Genomic DNA, 18,004 nt, shown 5'->3' on the forward strand with positions numbered 1-18,004 from the left:
GTGACTTGGGCATCGTAGCAAGCTATTTGGGGTTGCTTTTTTGCATGGATTAGCGGAGTTTGTGTGATTTGTCTTGTCTATGTTGGTTATATTGTGCCTTTGTCAATAGACCTTGGATGGCGTTTGGTACAAAATGTCAAGACTGAAACATGAGGTGATTCTTGAATCAAACACCAATTCTTCAAAGTCATGCTCACTGTTGTCCTTTGTTCACGAGTGCCGATTGTGCTAATGCCATGAATGTCTTTCTGTCTTTCTTCTAGACGAGCTACTTTATCGAGTCCTCATCATCGTCTAAACAACCCTAACGCCATATCCTAATAAACGCCGAATGGAAACTTTAATCTCTGCTGACTCCTACGCACTCGTGATACCCTCTTTCTCCATCTCCTGGACGTACTTTTCCCAAATACTAGCGACTTCGCCATAGAACTCAATATGCGCATCCGCAAGACCTCCCAGCTGACTCTTCATCTCGATCCTCTTGATACGCTCAAAGTCAGCTACTTCCTTGACAACCTCATCGTCAAACATGTCGCTCGTCTTGCGAGCGCTCTCAACCTCGTGAGTCAGCTCTTCAACGCGGAGCTCCAGCTTGCGCGTGCGTTCACGGCGTGCTTGCTCGTGGTCTACGCCCCGCACGTCTTCGATCTTGGCGCGCAGGAAACTTCCGGCGCCGGAACCGCCGTGATGGCCGGACTGCAGGGTGTCGCGCTCTGTGGTGGATTTGTTGAGATATTCGGTGAGTTGTTCGTAGTCGAGCTGTTTCTGCTCGCGGGCCTTGAGGAGGTTCTTAAGGGCGATGGAGTAAGCTTGCATGTCGCGCAGGGAGCCGAGATAGTCTTGGTCGGTGACGTCCTTGAGTTTCCGCAGATGAGTCGCTGTGTCTTCGATGGATGCAGAGAAGCCGTGAACTGCAGGTTCAACATGGGGTTCAAGCGGGATGAGCTTCTGGAACTGCTCTGCGAGATCTCGCAAGTCTACCTCCAAATCCGTCTCTCGCCTGGCAACCCTAGCAATAACCTTCTCAATATGTCCAAGGTCATCATCAAGCTTATCGCTCTTGTCCTTAACCTCGAGGAACCGACGATCCGGACGATGCAGCTTCGTAAAAGCATTGATGAACGTATCAGCAAAGTTATCAAACACCCCCGCGGACCCAGGATCACTCGCAGAGCTCGCTCGCGCACCACGACTGCGCATGGTAGCATTCCAGTCAGGGCTCTCGAGGAACGTATGCAGGATCGGAGCGCGGCGCAGTGTAGGATGGAGAGACAGTCTGTTCAGGAAGCGCTGGAGGGAGTGGGCGCGACGGGCGGTAAAGTCAGAGCCGAAGCGGTCGCCGCGGACGTATTCCATGCGTTGCTTGTCGGGCAGAGGGGGCACGGCAGCGGCGGGATAGTCGCGGGTGAGTTGTTTGTAGAGGAATACGAAGTCTGTGAAGCGGCGGCGGACTGTTGTAGTTGAGCGCTGAAAGGCAGAGAATGTCGACTGCAGTGGTCAGCATGAGCGCATGATATAGTGGGTGAAGTGGTACGTACGTTTGTGGTGATGAGATACGAGACAAAAGCATCTTTGGTGCCGTCATTTTCCTTGATGGGCGTTCCAACAGTGCACTCGAGGACCTCATTCCCCAGCGAGGGGGCATCTATCTCCAGCCCGGTCCCGGGCGCATTCATATCATGGCCTGGTTCTTCGGCGGGAGGAACAGTGCGGGATGTTTGGTCGTGGACGTGTTCGCTCCACGAGACGTTGGAGAAGTCGTCTTGTTGCTGTTCCATGGCCGTCATTGCGGGGCCAATGTGAGATGGCGGTGCCGGCTGAGATCGAGACGGGGTAGAGGATTGAAATATTGTAGCGATGTGAGGCGGTTGGAGAAGAGAGATAGTGAGGTGACGTTGATTGAAAGTGGTCGGAGTTGGTGAGAGTTGGATTGGGTTGGCTTGACTTGAAGCTTGGTGGTGCTAAGTTAAGTGGTAGAGGTTAGGACGTGGGGAGCTGGGGTGGCGCAGGGACCACTATGAGATAGAGAGGGGCTTCTGAGGTTGCAGCGAGGACAGAATATCACCTCATTGTCTATACCTAGGACTATAGGAACATGATTTAACTCTTTTAAATCTACTAGATGATTTGTTTAATTATTCTTAAATATCTGAGCTCACTTTTGGTGGCCGTAGCGATCCCTCGTCATCACCTTCACAAGTACCCCTCTATCAGGATCTACATTAGCAGACGATGACGCAGCTAAGCCAAGCCCAAGGGTCCGTCTCATAGGCATCAAGATATCACTCGGGAATAAGATAACTGGTAACTCACAGTTGCAAGTGTCGGGCAAATCAATTATATATACAAATAAAATCATTCAGTGGAATCTATTGCTTCCCGTCGAGAGTGGTCTATCCCAAACAAGTAATACTTAATCTTTGGTCCTCTCAAATGTCGGGGGCCAAGTTTTTGATACAGCAGCACAGCGCCTTAATTTCCCATCCCGCCTTGATGCCATACCAATCCATACAGTCATACATATGAAAAACACACACACCAAGTCATGGTACATTGAGCCTCTAGCTCACTTCACTTCACTTCACGTTCCTCTCCTCTCGTCTACTTCTGCTCCTTGGACGATCCAGAGCTGGCGTTGATCTCCCGCTCTAGTGATGCAGCAGACTCAGCGGCCTTAGCCAGCTCCATCTCGGCCTCGACCATCTCGCTGACTTGCTTCTTGCCGAGACCCTCAGCTTGGGCTTGAGCGAGTCTCTCCTCCTTCTCATCGATATCGTCTGTGTCTCTGGGAGTGGCGAAGCCAGAGCTTTGGCTAGCCTGGTCCTGCTCTGCCTCGTCCTCGATGAGATCCTGCTGCTCCTTGATGACCTCGAGTCGCTGCTTGTTAGTGGCAGCACCCTCGGCGCTGTGCACCTCAAGCTCGATCTCGTGGTACAGCTCCTCAGGAATGGCGGACATGACGCCGATAAGAGCCTCAATCTGGTTGTAACCCTCACCTGAGCCCTGGCCGTACATATAGGCGTTGCTCAGGACGAGGAGTGTTGAGGGAACACCCTCCTTGAGTCGGAGATCGAGCCAAGTCTGAAGGTCCGCTCGCATGCGGGCGGGGGAGACACTGTGTGTTCGGATACCTCGGGCAGCACAAGCAGCCTGGAGCTCAGCAACAGTCAGGCTGTCAACGCCCTCGTAGCTGATGGCCTTGTCGTCGCGCTTGATCTGTCGCATGCGGTGACGAATCTGATATCGGAGCATCATGTCGGTACCGAATGTGTTGAGGTTCATGTACTTGCACATGGAAACGAGCTGAGGTCGTGACAAGTTGTCGAGGGTCAAATCATCACGGAAGACCTTGCAGACCTTGATAACGTCCTCGGCTGTGGGTGTCTCGCCAGTGGCGCGGACTTTGCGGAAGAAGTTGGAGAACTCCTCTTTTTGTGTTGTTGCTTGACTCACTGGCAAGCCAGATTCGCCGAGCGTTTGTCTTAAGAATTGAGAGACTTCCTTGCGTGTGGATCGGAGAAGTGTGGCCTTGGCCTCCTTTGACTTTTGTCCCTCGAATGTGCTGGGGAGCATGTTGGGGAAGAGCTTGAGGGCGAGAGGCAGAAGTGCCTCACCCAGGGGAACGATAATGAAGACGGAGAAGGGCACTAAACGACCAAGATCCTGGACTGTTCGCTGAAGTTGCTTGTTCTCGCGTCGGGTGAGCTCGTATCCGGCAGCCATCTTGAGGGCCAATCGCCAGCTGATCTTGACCTCAGCGACGAGCAGCTTAGATCCATCCCAGTAGTGGTGAGCCTCCTTCTTGACCTTCTCCCAGAGAGTAAGTTTCTTCTCCTCCTTGGCCTTCTGAGCAGCATCGCCCTTCTCCATCACACCCTCCTTGGTGGCAACAACTTCTGTATCAGCCTTGGCTTCGGCAGAGGCATCGGCGGGCTTCAACAGAGCAGCGTCCTTGGTGTTCGGGTCAAGCTTCTTGTCCTCCTTCTTTGCAACGACAGAGCCTGTGGAATCCTTGGGAAGCGGCTTCTTAGCCTGTTCGGCATTGAATCCCGGGGGCGGGCCAGAAGAACTGGGGTCGTGTCGGTGATGATCGGTACTCATCGATCGAGGGATCAACAGAGCAATGGCAGGGATTTTGACGTTACGACTGACGTGGCGACCGAGGAGGGCAGGAGTGACACCCCGTGAGAGAGCTCGGGCTTTGGGTGAGAGAGGTTAGCAGGGGACGTACAACGACACCTCATCAGAAAGGCGATGTGAGCTCACCATTGCCCATCAAAGGGTTCCGGGCAACCGCCCGGCGAGCGACATTGGAGGAAGCGCTCATTGCGAGCAGAAGTCGGGAGTAGAGGGAGGATCAGATGTGGCGGATAGGGTGTAGAGTATAATTTCGTGATCTTGGGCGCAACGTATCGAGATATCAAGGGTCCAAAATGGTACGGCAAAACAGAAGAGAGCGAGATAAGTTTGAGGTCGGAGATAATGAAGAAAAGGGACGGGAGTGGATGCAAAGTCGAGATTCTCCAAGAGCCCGCTAATGGCAAAAGGGTGTGGTGATGTATAGAACAAGCCGTACAATAATGGAATAGCAGTGCTCGTGGTGATGGGATTGGATCAATGGATGAGCGCAGAGCAGGCTAGCTCCGTCTTCCCGCCGACCGGGGTTCGCCGCATTCGGGACCCGGGCTCACTATTGTTCCGGCAGGGCTTACAGCGAATGCATCCAATCCCTGCGCTCTGCTTGCGATTTACAGGGGGCTTGCGTCAACAGAATCTAGAAGAAACAGAGCATCACGTGATGTCCGGTAGTGCCGAGTGTATCCTTTTGTTGGGAGATGGAGAGAGGGAGAAGTTCTTTTGCGAATTCCCCCTCCCCTGCATGTGACAGGTCTCAACAATGGATGGATAAAGCCCGCTCTTATCTCCGCTGTCGATGCTCGAATTTACCGCAATCGTTTAGCCGAGTATATGTGATGTGATGTGGTCTGTAGATATTGGCAGTAGAAAGGGCCTCATTTGCTTGAGTTGCAGTCTGAGTTGGCAGGTCAGCATTGGCCAGTCACTTCGGAGATTATGAAACATAGGCTCTGACGCCTTGAACTGTTTCCATTTATGTTTTGATTGGTTTCAGTATTTCCGGGCCATTTAACCTGCATTCATTAGCCAAGACAGTCTCACTCTGTGTTTACGGCCAGACATGGCTCAAGTCTGATGCGTTATTGACATGTTCTTGACAAACAGAATGTCAATTAATTGACTGTATCATTCACCTGGTGAGAAAATAATTGCAGTTGGTACACCACAGCCACTAAACCCAGCCTTCACTGTCACTACTCAGACGTCGGTGCATCATCAAGCAATCATGTATACGCAAACAGTTCATTTTAATTACAGCCCCTTTATCAAGGTAAAGCTATGTCATTACATATCATCGCACCATCATTTCATCTCATTACCACCAACTATGTACTATCACACGTATCCTTATACCTCAATCCATGGCCAAACTTAAACAACGCCTCCACATCAAACGGCACGTCCTCTTTCTGCGCATCAGCAGCCTCCTGAGACACGGGCAGATCAAAAGGCAGTCTCCCCTCAGGCCCCCAACCATCTGTTCCAAAGACAACATCCAAGAATGCATCGTGGCTGCTGCCGTAGCTACCGAACAGCGCAACAGCCTGCTCAGCGACTTCAGGAACTGCGGCAGGTCGGTTGAGTCTGATGTCAACGACAGTTGGCAGTGTCGCGTAGATCTTGGCCTGGCGAGCCTTTTCAGTCGTGTTGAACTCGAGACTGCCGTTGTTGATCATGGCAGGAAGACCGGGCGCTGTGGTGGGCTTGAAAGGTGAAGCCAAGCGCAGGAATGCGTAGTCTGCGTCCTCTGGGTTCTCGACGACGCTGAGATTGCGGGATTCCATGACCTCGGGCTCAATTCCCTCGATGTAGAACTTGGCGTTGAGAGCGGACAGAGGAAGAGGTAGGACATCATCCTTGTTGGTGAGAAGAGTGAATGCACGACGCTGCGTCTCGTTTCCAAGACGGCTGAAGTAGTCGTTTCCAGCAATGCGCTCAGCCTTGTCGACATCAACGAAGGGATTATCGAAAAGACCCAACTCAAACTTCTCCTTCAAAAGCTTACGAACAGACTCGTCAATGCGGGCTTCTGAGATGAGACCCTTGTTGACGAGCTCGATGATAAGCTCGGGCTTGGTCTCGCCACCAAAGATATCGCATCCAGCTTCGAGAACGCGACGAGCGCGCTCAAGCTCGGTTTGGTCTTCGAGACCCCAGAATCGGGTGGTGACGATACCCCAGTCGGTGACGACAATACCGTCGAAGCCGAGCTCTTTCTTGAGGAGATCGTTAACGACGCCCTTGTTGAAGCCAAAGGCGACTTCTTCCCATGAGGTGTTGATGGGACGGGAGTAGTAGGGCATCATTTGACGGGTACCAGCTGCGATGGCGGCCTTGAAGGGGATCAAGTGGTAGTCTCGGTTATCGCCAGGGTAAGTCTGGTTCTTGCCCTACAACTCAACATCAGCAATTGTTCGACCATAAGATGGACTATTACTTACCCATTCAAAGTGAGAGTCCTCTCCATCCTCCATTGGACCACCGCCGGGGAAATGCTTAGTGGTCGCGATGACCGAGTTGGGGCCGATCTTGTCACCCTGGAGACCCTTGATGTATTCAACCATCAAGGCACTGGTGAGGTTGGCATCTTCTCCCATGGTACCGGTGATACGTCCCCAACGTGGCTCAGTAGCTAGATCGACTTGAGGATGCAGTGCCTGTCGGATACCAACAGCGACGTACTCCTCACGTGCGATCTCAGCGAACTGACGGACCAGCTCTGGTGATCGCAGCGCAGCGAGACCAAGAGGCTCAGTCCAGCGGGAGAAGCCCTGTGCTACAACCGAAACAGCATTCTCGTCTGTCCAGCCGTGTTGTGGGTCACTGCTAATTGTGACTAACAAGTCGTCAGTATGCTTAGGAGTTGATGGAGTCACAACGCAGTAGTACTCACTGGGGATACCAAGGGGTGTACTCATCGCCAGCCTCTGTAGCTTATTATACCAATTTGCAACACCTCGAACATCATTGACACCCCCGCTGAGAACGTAGTGAGTGATGCGCTTGCCTGTGACAAACTCCTCAATGGTCTCATCAAAAGTGTTGTTGACCACCACGGTACGGCCGTGGAACATCTGGCCTGCCTTATCCTCAAGGGACATGCGTGACATGAGGTCATCGACACGCTTGTCAAGACATAGAGTCTTGTTTCGGTAGGGAGGATTGGCTTCTTGTCGAACAATTGGGTTGGCTATGCTCAAAGACACGCCTCCTATGAGGAGGAGACTGGACCACATGATTAAGGTGTAGAAGAGAGATAGATAGGAATCCGAGTCTGTGAATTGACTGGCTCTATGCGAATATCCGGTCCATCACTTCATCTTATATACACTCACTCTTCATCAACAACTCTCCATATCCCGAAGTTTTAGCAGATCCGAGGTCATTCATTTACACTCTCACCATCTTGGCCATCGCAAACTCCATCATCATCAACTTGATTCGGACCGACCTTCTGAATCCTTGCTTCTCTCAGTCTAACCTCACTTCACAAAGAATCGAGCTTCCGTGAGCTATAACTCAAGTCCGGAACTTACAAACCCAACCGTTGACACTAACCCGGCCCAATCGCAGCTCATTCCGACACAGTTCGTCAAATGAAAAGACCAGATGAGAGGACCGGTACCCGCAATGCCAAGAATATAGCCCGATGAAAAACCTGGTGGTTCATGACTAAAAACCCCGTGATGCTCATGATGCAGAGGTCCAACGCGGGGATAATCTGGGGACGGGGCAGGCTCTAAACCGTTTAAACATGCGGGGAGCCCATATAAGTTTTCGGCCCTTTTAGCCAGACTTGCAAATCCCATGACGGTCAAGGACAGAACCATGCGTTCTTGTACCGAATGTCTGGGTGCTTTGTACGATGGAGGTGTCACCAGTAGTGGGTGTACTCGTCTGCCAAGACTGATTGATCGGATAACATCCGGGAGTTATAAACGTGACTGTTGGAGGAATAAAAGAAAGAGAATTGTTAGCCGTGAGGTTGGTGGTCCACATCCCGATGGCTTGTTAGTCAATGGGGACATTATTCCGCTGATCTCTTATGGAGTGCAACACCCCACGATTGAATGCCCGGGAAACATGCACGGCAATTGTGAAAAGTGATGTTGTTTTTAACATGTCATTTCTCTATAATTCTGGGCTTTAAAGATATTGACTGACTGTTTCACGGTATCATCGCCAGCGACGGGATGCCAGGACGTACGAATGGGCGGAGTTCAACAAAGTGGCTGTGAATCTGATAACAAGAAGCTCAAAAATAAGCTTAATTTGAGTGGCAGTTCTTCACTTGTTGACGACGACAGAGCTTTGGCCGCATCTGTACCGCAACTTACGGCGGCCGCGCCGCTCCGCATTATCTTCCCGCAACCTTAGGCTCAATTCCGATTTCTTTATTATCATTGAGGCTTGAGATGTACGGACCTTATTTGTCATTGACACGCTCCCTTGGTTCCATCTGTTGTCCGTCTTCACGACCAGCATCACTGAGACACTCTTATTCATGACGGCATTCTTGCTGCGTTTAAAGTAAACTCGCGAATGAGGGTCCTAAATTTATCCTAAAGTTATCCTAAATTATCCTAAAATACTCTAAAATATTATAATCTTGCCTAATTCTTTTTGGTATTTAGGATTAAAGAAATCTGGGTCACTTGGTGACAGTGTCTCTGGTCGTTCTTCACGATGACGGTGATTCACGGTCCTTGTTAGTGATATACTTAACCTGGCATTGCAATTCTTCTCGACACAGAAACTCTCTTCCTTTATACATCTCAAATTTCTCCTCTCCTCTTCAGTCAACACACAATCCCTCTCGACATCGCCCTGTCGGTGACACTACTGCGGTCACATCGCCACATAAGAGCTGGTAAGTTGATCAACCAATTCATGCGCTTCATATCAATTTGAAGCTCGCAGGCCCCCGATGCTTGCGATGACTGACCGATCAGCTCCTCTGACCTGTGCATAGATCAAACGCGACACGTGCAACTTGAACAGTCTGCCGACCGTCATGCCACCATGAGGAAGCGTAAGTTCGCTCACTCCATGTTATATCATGCCTTTGAAGCTGACAGCTCTCTCCAGCCGCCTTGAGCGAGGCGCAAACTCACACAGTATCGGCATCACACCAACCGCCCCTCAGCGCGAGTCCCTGCTTGATGTGAAAGGCGCCCTTCTGATCCCCGAGATTCGAATGAGCATATACGGAAAGATGGTAGAAATCGAGTCTACAACCCGCGGCTTCCAACAGGATCACCATGGCCGTTTCTTATGCCCTGTCGACGTGACAGGACTGCCACCCTACCTTACGCACCCAATCACCCAGGTTCTAGCCTGCGCCAGGAGTATCTTGTTGAGGTTTTCCACCGAGTCATATTCGTTTTTACTTCAAGCCAGGGTATGAAACTATTTTCGCAGTTCGTGCGTGCGCAGTTCAACTTGGACCCAGCCCAGGTACCCCGTCTCCGCGCCCAGGTCAACATCTTCCACACAGACTCCTTCCCTCAAGGAGTCAGTCTCCCCCGACACAGAATGACCCAGATTGCCCATGGTAAGTGGGAAGGGGCTTATCCGCATGTCAGGGCCTAGGTAGTCCAGATTGTGTCTCTGTCGACTGCCCTCCACGTCGAGATTCATATGTGCCGACCATGGAGAAACTTCCGCTACCACAACGGGGTGACAGAGCCCCTGAAACTCTCAAGCATCAAGTTTGAGGTCACCGTCAACGAGTTAAGCTGGCTTCAAATAACTGAGGTGAATGGGATGAGACATTTCCTCAATAATATGATGGTATGTTCCGTCGGAGGAGGGCATGTCTTCAGTAAGCTCGTTGGGAGTTGAGCAACTATAGTTATAGCGATGACGGCGCGCTCGTTTGCTCGGCCGCGGGTAAGAATAAACTCATCAAAGGCCATCCTAAGTTTATCATAAGTTATCCTAAACTATCCTAAATTACCCTAAGCTATCATAAACTTACCTAAATCTTTCTGGCACTCGGGATGAAGAAACCCAGTGCCCTCTGGGACGCATCTGAACCTCTCATGCCACCACCCGCATTAGATAACGGTATTGAAGCACTGGAGATTGAGGCCCCGTCCTCCTGTAGCCCTGATGGCAAGTATGACCTGGGAAGGCTCAGCCTCAAAAGCCCTCTTGATAACGTAGTGTCTGTCGATAGAACCTAGCAGCCCCTTGTACTCGAGCTGCAATTCTAGTTTAGACCTGTTTTTGAGGGCAACTTCGACATGTCTAAGGAGTAGATACTCTCATCTACAATTAAGAATGAATGGTCAGGATGCCGATCTTTGTGCTGGTCGACAACATCTGTGATGACTCTCACTCGACGAGACAAGGCCAGTTCTCGTCCTTTTCCAGTCGTTCCTTCCATTTAACGAGCTGGATTGTCGCTGCTTAGTCGCCTTCGTCCATGGCCTTGTTGCGGCGCATGGCCCTAGCCAAGGAATCTCTCTCAAACTTGAGCTCAATCAACATAGGGTGGTATGCGTATTGCTGGGCCTGTATAAGAAATTCCAGCCCGCAAGCTTGCTACCAGGTCTTCTGGCCTTCTTGAACATTTGGTAGGCGTCGTTGGACCGCTTTCGATCATCTGGATTGAGAGTGAAAGTCACAATGCGCTTCGGTGCTCCTGTTGAACCGTGATATGTGGCCGACGAAGGCTACAGGCGTTGAGCATCTGGATGTATCTCTCTCTGTGGAAGCCTTCGGGGAAGTCAGGTCCTGAAGTTAAGCTCTTGATAAACGCTGCCGGAAAGAGAAAGGAGCTGGTGATCGAATGGCCACGGAGCAAACTGATCAGGGCGTATGCATCATTCCGCTTGTTGTCTAGCGGTGTGCCTGTCATCCTTAGACAGCTGTCAAACTGGACTCTAAGAGCTGGAAATAGAATGTTAGGTACGGCTCTCTCGATTTTCAATTGCATGTGCTTCATCGAGGATAAGCCATTCTCCAATTGGTCTCTGAGGCTCTTGCTCAAGCATTCCAGAGAGCAGTACCAATATGGGACGCTTCGGTGATTGGGCGGTTATGCCTTTCATATGCATTTCAATGCTGGCGATTATCCTTATTTCTTCTTGTTGTTGAAATCACTACTGAACAGATTAGATTAGAGCCGTAATAGTAATAGATGCAGACCGTTGCGTCGTGCCTGGTGACGGACTTACTTTATCCGTGCTCGCGATGAGGCAAAACTCGAGACAACGATCGTAAGGTAAAAAAATGCTTAGGTAAATTTAGGATCACTTTAGGATCACTTTAGGCAATCTTAGGATTCGCTTAGGATACTTTAGATCAGTTATTCTAAATATTAATAATAGAATGTCGCGCGGGTTTCTGCTCTCCGTCAGTTCATCTATCGAGCTGGCTCTATCTACCCTAAAGCTGACGTTACCACGATGACGGCACGCTCGCTTGGACGGGTATGCACAGTGGCTTGTAATGCCGTGTGCCGAGGTGTCCGTCCATCGCCTTGGAAAATCCGGGGTTCTTGGAAACCAAATCTAACAAGCTTGATTGGTTCGCGAGTAACACACGTGCTAAGTTAGGCATCATCATTTCTTGGGAATGCCGTTAACGCCAACTGTTTCTAGGGTGCACTCTAGAACGAAACGAGACTCGAGTATTCTCTCCGAGTTCGAATATCTTCTGTTATGGACAAGGAAATGGTCGTGCTGCCGAGGTCGTACAGCGATCTCGGACTTTGAGCGAAGATGCTGCATGCACCGGATCAACGGCGCCAAGAAGGAGGTGCACGTTTTACAGGTATTTCCCCAGATCGACAAATGACACCTTGAAATGACACGGGATAATTAACCGTCCCCTTCTATTTTTCTGTTTCCATCGCAAAAGCCCGTACCGGACTTAAGGCAGAACCACCGATTCTCTTACCACCCCATTCATCATATGCCACATCATCCGGAGCCCGAAATGTCCCGGTAATACTTTGTATTCCATAAATTTATATAAAACACGAAGAAACCGTTGAAAGTATGAATGTTAGAGACGGCACGCCACGGTTATAGACTCCGTCATCAAGATTCACCCGTCGAGAATTGGTCCCTGCCCACCCTGACCGTTCGTTACCTCCATCGCACGGTCCACACCATCTTCAGTGAACGGTACCTGTAGCATCGCTGAATTACAGCGCAAGCTTCAAGTACCGCGCTTGCGACTTGGACTCAACACCAACAGCGCTGCCTCGCCCTATCTACACTACATAAGCCCCCCCCCACTTCCAACCTTGCTCCTCAACTCAACGCATCTCGTCTTTCCCTCTTTCTTGGTTATAAATCAAATCCATCACTCTCTGTTGTTTTGTAATCCAAGGCTGCTTATTCCATCATTTCCGCTCCCTCGACCTCCTTATCCCCCTTATACAATTAACTACCTAGTTCCCGCTGGTGCTTTCTTTTTCCCCGAACTCAACAATCTCCCCGCGCCATCTCCGAAAGTATCGTCCCATCGACCCTCAACAAGAAATTAAACCTCGAACGACATTTTTGGATCCGCCCTACAACCTTTTTTTCTTCCCTCATCGCATAGAAGCGCAACTTTATACTTCTTTTGCTCCGACGTTCTCAATTGTTTCAAAACTCGCGACGGCCTCAATCGTTACAGGTCGCCTAGAATGAACCTGAACAAGGCCGCTCGCGTCATCCTCTTCGGTGCACCTGGCGTTGGTAAAGGGACTCAGAGCGAGCGATTGCTCGCTCGCTTTCCTCAGCTCAATCAGATTAGTACCGGTGATCTCTTGCGTCGAAATGTCAAGGAGAGGACACCCCTCGGTAGGATTTCCCCCTCAATTGGTGCATTTAGGCGGAATAATGCTAATGGTGGTATAGGCATCAAGGTCGAGAATACGATGAAGGCGGGCGGACTTGTTGCTGATGATCTTATCCTGCGACTTATTTCCAACGAATTCTTCACTCGGGGATGGCTCGCCAAGAATGGAGGTCCGAATGTCATGACGCTTAATTCTGAAGCGACGGCGATGGAGGCTTCTTTCAACAGCGCTGCTTCTGATCCGTTCATCAACGCTCCGTTCCTCGACGGCCACCGTCCTTCCAAGGCCTCCAACGATCCCTCCGCCTCGTTCATACTCGATGGTTTCCCCCGAACAGCTTCTCAAGTCGGTCCTCTCGACAAGCTCATCCCGATCAATCTCGTAGTCTCGCTCAAGACTCCCGTATCTGTTATCCTCGAGCGAATCCTCGGCCGTTGGGTCCACGAGCCTTCCGGCCGAGTCTACAACACCAGCTTCAATGCGCCCCGAGTCCCTGGAATCGACGACGTCACCGGTGAGCGACTGATCCAGCGCCCTGATGATTCCGAGGAAGTTTACAGAGCACGATACAAGAAGTTCCAAGAGACCAGCGAGCCTGTTCTGAACCACTACGCCCAGAAGGGCGTGCTCGTCGAGATTGAGGGCATGAGCAGCGATGAAATCACACCAAAGCTATTTGCAGAGTTCGAGAAGCGCTTCGTCCATTGAAGGAAATACCCTATGGTTTCAAGACGTTTATGTTATTACTAGTATATGACCTTTTTTTTCATTTCCATTCGCTACGGTTTAGCTTTTTGTATTCTTTTTATCATCGGAGTTTTTATTCTCGCAGCTTGGGATGCTGCTGATGGGAGTTGCAAAAGACGGGACTGGAAAAATTCCTTGTCAGATGGCGCGAATTGTTGGGAGCTGCTCGTTGGTTGGTAGTCCTTGAAGGACATGGTGGCGATGGTGGAAAGGGATGGGATTGTCTCAACAAAACTGCGTTGGTTTTGAGCGCAGGAATGGGCATGGTTATTGCCTGAATGATATCCACACATGGACCCCTTCTTTGATTCAAATCGCAATGTGACGTGCATGATCTTAAAGTGACTTAATTCCAATTCATCTCCTCTTGAGATTGGTAGTGTTAGAATCCCGCTATGTGTACATAAATTTGGCCCATGATTACCCCTAGAAACATTGCTAGCTAACCAAGACCAGATCACAGTCCCTCTCTTCTTCTAACGCAGTCCCATACATCCCATCGCATCAGACGTGGCACTAAAATGGCTGCAGACCTTTCAAGACATTCCAAGTAAACAATCCGTCATACTCCGTTCGAGTTCATACTCGCGTTCGTAAAAGTGATGTAAGCTGTAGTTTGGCGTGGAAGCTTGGTATCCTAGTCCCGCCAGCCCTCGCCGCCTTGAAGACCGCTGGGCTGGCCTTCTGTTTGTCCAGGTCGTAGTGGTGTTTGCTCATCATCATCGTCGTCGAGAGCTCGCGCAAGCTCATCGGGATCTTGCATCTTGGCGTCAGGGTCGACTGGACCGCCGAACTCGTCCTGGTCACGGTTGTGTCGGTCCTGCTCAAGGACGCCGTCATCGGCACTGACTGAGATACCACGAGCTCCCCACTTGGGACGAGCTCCTCGTCGGCCACCCTGCTCATCTTCAAATGCACCAGGGCCGCTCTCCTCATCGTCGTCGTTGTTCTCGAAGCGCTTTCCAAAGATTCGGCGGAGGAGCCATCCACGGGACATATCGTCGGCGTCGACAATGCCGCCACCTCGAAGCTTGACGCGCTGGCGAGTGTAGTAGACCCAAGCAAAGTCGATGTACAGGGCAGTCTGGATAATACCGAAGATGACGGAGACGGTGTTGGGCTTCTTGCCGGAGATCTCGAATTCGCGGATGAACCAGTTGACACAGTAGAGGGCGCGGTAGGAACCGAGAGCGACGAGGTAGAAGGAGTCGATAACCGTGGGGACGGTTGTTTGTCGAAGGAGGAGAAGCTGGGGGAGAACGCAGACGGACTCGAGAATCTGAGAGAACACCCACATCCACTAGAAGCTATTAGTGATGGCGAGGTTATTAGGCAACAGTAACATACAGGTCGGAAACCCTTGTGGCTCTCAAAGATGAGCATGACGAATGGAGACAGGACAAATGAGCCACCAAGGATGATGGCGCCAATCTTCCAAGCGATCTCACGCTCACGCGATCGAGGGTAGATCCATTGCATAATAGCAAGGATGTAGATAGACGAGATGATGTAGAAGATCTTGAACACGATGTTCCATGGTACCGTCTCGATGAAGAGGTCGAGGTAACGTGTGCAGAAGACGAGGGCGTAGAGGATCTGCGTGATGAGGGAGACGCCCTCAGCGCTCCTGTTTCGATGGATAGCGAAGATGAGGATGCATTTGGAGAGGGCGTGGGACAAGTCGCCCAGGACACGGAAGAGCTATGGGTGTTGTCAGTTTTGTCGGTTTGCTAATGCATGATGTTTCGCAGACGTACGTTCCACGCGCCCATTGTCAAGGGCGGGAAAAGGAGGTATCGACCTTTGGTGCGTTTGCGTCGAGCGACTCTAGAGAAGAAAGGGACACGAGAAGCGAGGTGGAATAGTTGGTTTGATGGGGAGGGGTTGAAGATGACAAGTAGCCGGGTATAAGGTAAGGCTACGGAGTAGTGGAGGTTGAAGATGAGGGAGCTTAGGCAGCTGAGCTTCAGCTTGGCGATGCGATGATGGAGGAGGAGGTGGAGACGGGCAGTCTAGACTGGGCAACCTTAAAGTGTGCGTGTCTGGGTCTGGGGCAGCATTTGAGCTTGCGTCAGTGCCAGCGACTGAACTCAGAACTGAATTTACAAGGCATGAAGATACATTTTAAGACGCCACATCTACAGCCATTTCCGGACACGTGCGCCTCCATCATGAATGCCTACAGAGAGGTTGATATATTTTATATAAATTGTTGTGACGTATTGAGAGATAGAGACAAAACAGACAGTCTGTCTGTCTTATCGATATGATTTCAGCTGGTGACGCGGACCTGTACATCGGATGTGTGGGAGCCACGGGTCGGATAGTAGGGAACATCAAACAATTAATTGTCTGTACGCTCACTGAGTCGTGCAGACTGTAATTTCATCATTCTCAACACCAAGCACACACACGCTCTGCATCTTCTTATATTCTCATGAACATAATACTCACTAGGTAATGCTTCGATTTAAGTAATCTCTCACTGGCTTCCCAATCTAAACGTCATTGCCGCACGCCCCCTTTCAAGTTACGAGCCAACCTACGAGCGAGCGAGCCTCTAGTCTACCCCTGCAGATCTCCAGAAACATCACCACAGAGTCCACGTAACCAACCTAAACTGAACTATACGCGTTGACCATTGAGTCTCGACGACCACGTGTAGTGACAGTCACTGGAATACGGATATAACATGAGACTATCGGCATTCATTGCCGTTGCCCTGGGTTGGATCACCAGCGCTAGTGCCTTTGGAGTCCCCGACGTTCTGCAAAAGATTGAACAGAAACTTCCCACCAGAGACGCTCCTCCACCGAAATACTTTAGTAAGTTCACTCTTATGTCCAATGGAATTGGTCATCGTATCCTAAACGAGAAGGTCTTTGACTAACGAAACTTGCAGGGGAAGCATCGTGAGTTACCAACCAACAACCAACAAAACGCCAATACTAACAAGGGCTTACTCGCTCAGACAATATCCCCACTATGATCTGAGATATTTTGGTGAAGCCCTCGAGCCAAAGGATCAAAATGCAGGCATCAAAGTCCTCATGCAGACATACCTAGCCACATTTCGAGATCTGGGAGTCCAGACCTGGTTAATGCATGGCTCCCTTCTCGGCTGGTGGTGGGGAAAGAAGGTGAGAAATAAAACGGATGTCCATAACTTCACATGTCCACTCTAACCGAAAGGATTCTCTCAGGTCATGCCATGGGACCTAGACGCTGATGTCTCAGTTACTGAGGCAGACATGTATTTCCTCGCCGCCTATCATAACATGACTATCTACTACTACCAGTATGATGGTTGTCCGGAGGGTTGCTTCTTTCAGTTGGAGATCAACCCGTATCATAAATATCGCGAGAGGGATGATTATATGAACTTCATTGATGCACGGTGGATCGATATGCAGAATGGCCTGTTTATTGACATCACTGCGGCGCGGTATGACCCAGGGCATGAGATGGGTGAAGGAGTCATGTACGACAAGCATGACCACGAGTTCAAGGTGCGTACCGTATATATGGCAATGATCGTTGCCTTGTGCTAAAGCTTCATGTGACAGGACAAGTACATCTTTCCTCTACTAGACACCACTTTTGAAGGTGTTCAAGCCAAGGTTCCGTACAGGTACAAGGAGATCCTGGCTTCGGAATACGGCAAGGGAGCATTGTCGAGGACTGATTACCATGAGTATGATCTTTCAATGCAACGTATATGCGTGTCCATGAGAACTGACAAGGGACTAGTCACCGATTCGACACAGAAAAGATGCAGTGGATTCCTATGAACTAGGCCTCAGCTGTTATCGTGTACATAGGACTGGGGCATGTTTAAAAGGCGTTGATCTCTGTCAAGCAGGAGAGTTATATCAAGGATAGACTGGAAAGGATATAGAATACTAATGATACCCGGCTGATGACGGCTGGCCGTCTTATAAAAGTCTTGGGTCTTTGTTTACTTGGTTGATAGCAGAAATCCCCGTAATTGAAATGGGAGAAGTTATGCAGATCTTACAAATTTATAATACACGTAAAAACTCAAGGAATACTGTATAATATCATGTTCAAGTCTTTGTCTTGTAGACGAACATTGGTTGGCCAATTTGGCCCATCAGTCAATTAATTGCTTCGATGCCCCGCGGCTTTAGAACGCGTCTCACCCCACGCGTCACAAGCATATCCAAACATTGCTCCATCAACATCACAATTAAAACCGCCCAATTACACCACCACCAGCGCATTTAACAGAAACACTAACTCTGCATGAAATTTGATGCGCAGAGAAAGATATAGGTGCGCTTTTGTCTCACA

At 50.1% G+C, this 18,004-nt stretch overlaps 7 protein-coding genes across 7 annotated transcripts; 3 read left to right on the forward strand and 4 right to left on the reverse strand.

The window, feature by feature from the left end:
• Positions 1-357: 357 nt before the first annotated feature.
• On the reverse strand, positions 358-1,781 carry FTJAE_12086 (sorting nexin-4; the record flags this gene model as incomplete). Its single annotated transcript, XM_037345097.1, has 2 exons — positions 358-1,491; positions 1,542-1,781. 2 exons carry the CDS (start codon positions 1,779-1,781, stop codon positions 358-360), a joined length of 1,374 nt encoding a protein of 457 aa, XP_037200862.1.
• Positions 1,782-2,604: 823 nt separating this feature from the next.
• On the reverse strand, positions 2,605-4,330 carry FTJAE_12087 (suppressor of mrs2-1 mutation; the record flags this gene model as incomplete). The annotated part of the gene is made up of 2 exons (XM_037345098.1): positions 2,605-4,202; positions 4,270-4,330. The coding sequence occupies 2 exons, from the start codon at positions 4,328-4,330 to the stop codon at positions 2,605-2,607; spliced, it is 1,659 nt and encodes a 552-aa protein (XP_037200863.1).
• Positions 4,331-5,465: 1,135 nt separating this feature from the next.
• Positions 5,466-7,376, reverse strand: FTJAE_12088 (periplasmic beta-glucosidase beta-xylosidase precursor; the record flags this gene model as incomplete). Its single annotated transcript, XM_037345099.1, has 2 exons — positions 5,466-6,530; positions 6,582-7,376. 2 exons carry the CDS (start codon positions 7,374-7,376, stop codon positions 5,466-5,468), a joined length of 1,860 nt encoding a protein of 619 aa, XP_037200864.1.
• A 1,786-nt stretch (positions 7,377-9,162) lies between these two features.
• On the forward strand, positions 9,163-10,403 carry FTJAE_12089 (uncharacterized protein; the record flags this gene model as incomplete). Its single annotated transcript, XM_037345100.1, has 6 exons — positions 9,163-9,172; positions 9,219-9,469; positions 9,562-9,694; positions 9,827-9,897; positions 10,149-10,309; positions 10,364-10,403. 6 exons carry the CDS (start codon positions 9,163-9,165, stop codon positions 10,401-10,403), a joined length of 666 nt encoding a protein of 221 aa, XP_037200865.1.
• Positions 10,404-12,787: 2,384 nt separating this feature from the next.
• On the forward strand, positions 12,788-13,651 carry FTJAE_12090 (adenylate kinase; the record flags this gene model as incomplete). Its single annotated transcript, XM_037345102.1, has 2 exons — positions 12,788-12,944; positions 13,002-13,651. The coding sequence occupies 2 exons, from the start codon at positions 12,788-12,790 to the stop codon at positions 13,649-13,651; spliced, it is 807 nt and encodes a 268-aa protein (XP_037200866.1).
• Positions 13,652-14,327: 676 nt separating this feature from the next.
• Positions 14,328-15,462, reverse strand: FTJAE_12091 (ER lumen retaining receptor; the record flags this gene model as incomplete). The annotated part of the gene is made up of 3 exons (XM_037345103.1): positions 14,328-14,990; positions 15,038-15,391; positions 15,448-15,462. The coding sequence occupies 3 exons, from the start codon at positions 15,460-15,462 to the stop codon at positions 14,328-14,330; spliced, it is 1,032 nt and encodes a 343-aa protein (XP_037200867.1).
• A 920-nt stretch (positions 15,463-16,382) lies between these two features.
• Positions 16,383-17,486, forward strand: FTJAE_12092 (mannosylphosphorylation MNN4; the record flags this gene model as incomplete). Its single annotated transcript, XM_037345104.1, has 6 exons — positions 16,383-16,515; positions 16,593-16,602; positions 16,662-16,830; positions 16,894-17,199; positions 17,257-17,384; positions 17,441-17,486. 6 exons carry the CDS (start codon positions 16,383-16,385, stop codon positions 17,484-17,486), a joined length of 792 nt encoding a protein of 263 aa, XP_037200868.1.
• Between the last annotated feature and the right edge of the window lie 518 nt (positions 17,487-18,004).

Source organism: Fusarium tjaetaba, assembly GCF_013396195.1.
Source record: "Fusarium tjaetaba strain NRRL 66243 chromosome Unknown NRRL66243_c0000316, whole genome shotgun sequence".
NCBI classification, from domain to species: Eukaryota; Fungi; Ascomycota; class Sordariomycetes; order Hypocreales; family Nectriaceae; genus Fusarium; species Fusarium tjaetaba.